Here is a 6,515-nt window from a genome sequence, read left to right as displayed (position 1 = left end):
TTAATGTTAATGACACTAGCAACTCTGCATCTGCTAGTAAAGAGAGTTCTACTAATCCATGGCATGAGGTGGCAAAATTAATATGCAAAATAGCACCACCAATAGATCATGTACTTGTGAGAAGTGATGCTCTAGGTGATCGGATATTTGATATTTTTCTGCAATTTTGTCAGAATTTTTGTGTTTCTGGTTTTTGTGTTTCTCTAGAGAACCCAATCCAACACAAGGATCATGTCATCTGCAAGTAGAGATAACTTTACTTCCTATTTGCCAATTTGGATGCTTTTTATTTCTGTTTCTTCCCTTATTGCCCTGGCTAGGACTTCCAATACAATGTTAAATAGAAGTCGGGATATAAGCAACTCTACAATAGCATTAGAAGACTTTAACATACCACTTTCAAGGAGGGACAGATCAACTAGAAAAAAACTCAACAAAAATACAGAAGAACTCAACACTTGACCTCTTAGACACATACAGAGAACTCCACCCAACAAAAGCACAATAGCACAATTCACATTTTTCTCCAGTGCACATGGATCATTCTCCAGAATAGATCATATGTTAGGACAAAAAACAAGCCTCAATTAATTCAAGAACATTGAAATACTACAAATGTTATAAAATTGGAAATTGATTAATACAAAGATAAAGGAAAAAAACATCAAACATGTGGAACTTGAATAGTGCACTGCTCATAAACTACTGGGTAATAGACAAAATAAAGAGGGAAATGAAAAAATTTCCTTGAAACAAACAAGAATGAAGATACATCTTACCGAAACATATGGGACACAGTGAAAGCAGTACTCAGAGGTCAATTTATAACAATAAATGCACACATCAAGAAAGAGGAAAGAAACAAAATCAACACTCTAACTCAACAACTCCAACAATTAGTAAAAAAGCAACAAAAGAAATCTACAGTAACCAGAAGTAAGGAAATAATAAAGATCAGAGTAGAAATAAATGAAACAGAAAACAAAAAGAGAGAAGATCAACAAAACAAGAAGCTGGTTCTTCAGAAGATTAACACAACTGACAAACCATTGGCAAATCTAACAAAGGAAAAGAAAGAGAAGATGCAAATAACAAGAGTAATACATGAAAAGGGTGACCTCACAACAGAACCAACTGAAATAAAAAAGAAACTATGACAGAATATTATGAAGAACTGTACACCAACAGATTTGAGAACCTAGGAGAGATGGACAAGTTTCTAGGAACACAAGACCTACCTAAACTATCCCAGTTGGAGATAAAATACTTGAACAGACCTATAACAAAGGAAGAAATTGAACAGCTCATAAAAAAAACTTCCCACAAGAAAAAGTCTTGGCACAAATGGCTTCACTGGAGAATTTTACCAGACATTCAGGAAGAGTTGACACCTATACTACACAAGCTGTTCCAGAACATAGAAACAGATGGAATACTTCCAAACTCATTATATGAAGCAAACATAATAACACTGATACCAAAACCAGGGAAAGACACCACTAAAAAGAAAAACTGTAGATGCAAAAAATCTTCAACAAAATTCTAGCCTACAGAATCCAATAGCATATTAAAAAAATAATACATCCTGACCAACTGGTATTCATACCTTGTATGCAAAAATGGTTCAATATCAGAAAAACAATGTAATCCACCACATAAAACAAAAGAACCATATGATCACATCAATCAACACAGAAAAGACATTTGATAAAATCCAACACCTGTTCCTGTTCAGAACTCTCAGCAAAATAGGGATAGAAGGGAAATTCCTCAACATAATAAAGTGCATAATGCAAAGCCAGTGGCCAACATTATTGTTAATAGAGAAGGACTCAAAGCATTCCCCTTACAATGGGAAAAAAGAACTTTCTTTTGTTTAGAATCTGTATGTGTGTAAGATCCATTAAATCGTTTTAAGATTTCTAATATAACTTACTATAACTGTAGAACAGTTTGCACCTTTTGGTTTAAATCTGTAGTAACTTGGATTATCTGATAAAATTATAGATTAGACATAGCTTTTTGTTTTGTGTTTTTATTTTGCTTTCTTTATGGCACATACTCACTGTTGGACTTTGGAGAAGGAGTACCTCTTAAGTAAGGCACAGAGGTTCTTGGTAAAGCTTCTTTACCCCAGCATACAGGCCATGCTGGAGACAGCTGAGACTGAGTCCTAGTGAGGAGATAACCCATTTCTATCTAGTTGATACCACATCTTTCTCCTTCAGAGCAGGTGGGTTTGAACCACCAACCTTTTGATTACCAGCTGAGCACTTTAATCACTCTGTCATGTGAAACTGACAGTGCTGCCACTTACTTAATATTTGTTCTATGAGTAATCAAAAACTGTGTCCAAAACTATTCCTTTAGCTTCTTTGGTCATACTTGTTTTACTTATTAAACAAAGAAAAGAAAGTTGGGAGCTAAAGGATGGTGAATTGCTGCCAGTGGCTGGCACTGTGAAGGCTTTGGTGGAGCACACACCAATAAACATCACATGAGGAAATGTTTGTGGTGTTGAAAACAGGATAGGCATAAACTTCAAGCAATATTTAATCCTTCAGATGTGCATCTCCTTTAACACACATGTGAGGATACCAACAGTGAGGTTAGAAGGGGTTACTTCCATTTTACCAGAAACTAAGCCTCAGAGAGGGTATTCATGGTTGTACAGATGGAGAGATAAAGAATCCCAAAATGGCAGGGTTATAGAGTATATTGGAGCCAAATGAGAAGAGAGAAAATTGAGTTAGAACCAAGCTGACTTTTGATTAAGACTGACTCAGGGGTCATATCATCCAGAGGAAGTGGAGTGCCTAGCCACGAAGAGAATTTGTTGGAGGATGGTGGAAAATTAATAGATAGAGGACTATAGCATTTGACCTCAGGTTCTTGTGGATGTTTGAGAGCAGGGCTTCTGGATGTGTTTTAGGTAAGAGATTCTTATTCTCTGACTTATTGTTAATATTTTCTAGGTTCACTAGCTTTCATGTCATGCTCTCCAGTTTTAAAATATAATTAAAATTATGCCTAATGCTCCACTAATTCTTTGCTAATATATATAAAGAAACGTGTGTGTGTGTGTGTGTGTGTGTGTGTAAAACTAAAGTGCCTAATGCATTGACTACTAACCAGAAGGCTAGAAGGCTGGCAGTTCAAACCCACCAGCCACTCCTTGGAAGGAAGGTTGGGCAATCTACTTCCATGGTGATACTGCCTGGGAAATCCAAGGAGGCGTCACTATGAGTCAGAGATGACTCAATGGCACATAACAACAACATTAATAAAAACATTTCTATGATGTTTCTCAATCAACCAACACAAAAATCCATTGTATAAATCACTAAAATCAAAGGTAACCAAAAGCCAATCCTCTTATCCATCAAACCATACAACCAGTTCAGAGACCAAACATACCTTTTTTCTAGATCCCTGCATGTTAGATAATCATTAAATAAATAAATGAGTAATAAAACTCTGGGATCTTTTAACAGAAAAGGAATATTGGCCTTGGAAGTAATTTATAGCAGAGGGAACTGAGGCAAAAGAAGATGAAGTGAATTCTCTACTCTTCTACTATTTCATGGCAGAGTAGGGTCCAGAGCTTTATTACAAGGCTTCCAGCCCATGGTGATTTCCATTAACATCACTTTTCTCTCTTCCTTCCCTAAGCATTTATTTTCTTTCTCATTGATATGTTTAACTTAAGGGCAATTTATCTAATTTTATCCTTATAGATGCACATTTCTCATTTCCTGTTATTGCAGAAATAATTAAAACAGGAGAGTTATTCTGTCTTTTGAAAACATATAATTCATAGAACTTGTTAAATATCATAGAACATGACTTTGTATTAAAAACCTGAAAAGTCAGAACTTTCCAGTTTAATAATTATATTGCATTATAGTTTTATGTTAATTCATTGAGTTGTACTCAGGAAAATATTTTCCTTTCTCTAAACCTTGGTGTTTTATTCCTTCTTTTTTTTTCTTTTGAGACTTTCTTTTCTCTCTTGTCCTATATTTCTTCCTTCTTTTTGTCAAGGAAAAAGTTTATTGACCCAGATTCTAGATCTTTAAAGTTAACAAAACCAGACATTATGCTCACACTTATGGAGCACAGTCTAGTGGGGGAAGCCCAATGACACAATTAAAAACAAGTATATATACAATTACTAGTTGTGTTAAGTGCTGTGGTAAGAAAGAACAGGGTGCTATGAGAGAAGAGATGGAATTTGGTTTTGAGGATTCAAGAATGGTGTTCTAAGGAAGTATTGTTTAGGCTGAGGCCTAGAAGATAAGTAGGTGCTGGTCAGGTAAAGAGCAGGTGAAAGATACGAACACATTGCAGATACAGTACTTTTGAAGGCATTTTAGCAGAAAGGAGTAAGCCACTGGGTTCAGGATGGGCGGACAGGAAGGAGAGCTCAAAGAACCAGGCCTGCTGCCCCCGAAGCTCTGTGAGCCACATGCAGCAGCTGCAGTTTTTGCCAGAGGTGCCCATTGAACAAAGCAGGGTAGTGACAGGGCAACGTTTGCACTTTAAAAAGACAGTTTTACAAAAGACGGGCATATGAGCTGAACCTTTACATTAAGTAGATACATTCCTTGGAGAGATCATTCATGGGAGAGTAGAAAGGCTGTATAGGTACAAGGAGACAGCTGGGGTGGGGTTGGGTGGGCAGGTGTGATAGTTGGAGCTGTGTGTCAACTTGGCTGGACCACAATTCTGTGTGGTTTGAGCTGTTGTGTTGTAGTTGTTCCTATGATGGGATCAGATGACTATGTTTTGAGCAGCCAATCTGTTGAAAGGGGGTTTCCCTAGGGGTGTGGCCTGCTTCCAGTATATCTGTGGACATGTTGGGAGAGGAGACATTCTTCTATGGATCGGGATTCTCTTGTGCTGCTTACAACTGTCCATGAGTGAACAATCCACCATTTGGCCTGGAGATCTTGGATTCGTCATTCCTTGGAGTCAACAGCCTGTATACTGTCTGCCAGCTCTGAATTCCTCAGCCCCTGTGGCTGCAAGAGTTGGGAAAAGCCTCCAGCTTGACATGGAAAAGGCTCCAGCTTGACATTTGATCCAGGAACTTTGGACTTGCCAGCTTCTATAAGTGTGTGAGGCATTTTCCTAAGATCTCTCTCTCTCTCTCTCTCTATGTGTGTGTATATATATATATATATATATATAACTTTACTGGTTTTGTTTCTCTAGAGAACCCAGTCTAACACATTTGGTACCAAGAGTGGTTCTAGAGAGACAAAATCATAAGGATGGGCTTCCTAAATTGGTTCTCCAGTTTGATTAATCTTAAAGACACTAGTGACTCTGCTTCTGTTAGTAAAGAGGGCCCTGCTAATCCTTGGTGTGAGGTGGCAACATTAATACGCAAAATAGCACCACCAGTAGATCAAGTACTTGTGAGAAGTGTTGCTCTGGGTGATTGGATATTTGATACTTTTCTGCAATTTTGTCAGCATGAGGAGTATAAAGAAGCTGGTTGGTTGGTCCTACTTACACTAGACAAAGTAGTGAAAGAGCGAGATGAGCTCAGAGCTGCTGAGTCTCGGTTTAAGCGCTGAATAAAAGACCTCAATGCTTCCAGTTGTGCTCTGAAAGAATGTCTTATATCTTCTAGTAACAGAGCAGATATTGCTGAAAACCAAATCCAGAGTCTTATTGTAAGGGTGACTGAATTACAACACCAATTAAATTGCCAACCCAGAATGGTGTCCAAAATTAAAGTGAGGGCATTGATTGGGAAAAAATGGGATCCTGAAACCTGGCATGGCAACATATGGGCAGAAGATAGTCAGGAAGATCAGGATATGGAGGCTGTAAATTCTGTTGAATCCCTCCCATCTGAAGGGATCACTGTAAAGCCATTAACTCCTCCATCTCAGTTTGATGGGATTAGCCCAACGGTTTATAATTGTCCTAATTTAGAGATTATGTATAGTTAAGAAGATGTGTACAACTTCCAAGTTGACAAGAGGTAGACTGTGATAGTTGGAGCTGTGTGTCAACTTGGCTGGACCACAATTCTGTGTGGTTTGAGCTGTTATGGTGTGGTAGTTCCCATGATGGGATCAGATGACTATGTTTTGAGCGGCCAATCTGTTGAAAGGGTGTTTCCCTAGGGGTGTGGCCTGCTTCCAGTATATCTGTGGACATGCTGGGAGAGGAGACATTCTTCTGTGTATTGGGATTCTGTTGTGCTGCCTACAACTGTCCGTGAGTGAACAATCCACCATTTGGCCTGGAGTTCTTGGATTCATCATTTGTTGGAGTCAGCAGCCGGTGTACTGCCTGCCAGTTCTGAGCTCCTCAGCACCTGCGGGTACAAGAGCCAGGAAAAGCCTCCAGCTTGATGTGGAAAAGCCTCCAGCTTGACGTGGAAAAGTCCACGTCCAGGAATTTTGGACTTGCCAGCTTCTGTAAGTGTGTGAGCCATTTTCCTAAGATAAATCTCTCTCTCTCTCTCTCTCTCTCTCTCTGTGTGTGTGTGTGTG

At 38.6% G+C, this 6,515-nt stretch overlaps 1 protein-coding gene across 1 annotated transcript in view; it reads left to right on the top strand.

The window, feature by feature from the left end:
• Positions 1-6,515, top strand: part of SPIDR (scaffold protein involved in DNA repair) — a 737,299-nt gene that overhangs the window by 376,440 nt on the left and 354,344 nt on the right. The window contains 1 exon segment of the mRNA XM_042782083.1: positions 4,648-4,666. Coding sequence (XP_042638017.1) covers positions 4,648-4,666 — 19 coding nt within the window.

The sequence above is a fragment of the Orycteropus afer genome, unplaced genomic scaffold (assembly GCF_000298275.1).
Source record: "Orycteropus afer afer isolate SDZICR_OR568_19922 unplaced genomic scaffold, OryAfe1.0 scaffold00236, whole genome shotgun sequence".
NCBI lineage: Eukaryota > Metazoa > Chordata > Mammalia > Tubulidentata > Orycteropodidae > Orycteropus > Orycteropus afer.
The sequence above is the reverse complement of the archived record's forward strand: the minus strand, read 5'-3'. Positions and strand labels throughout refer to the sequence as shown.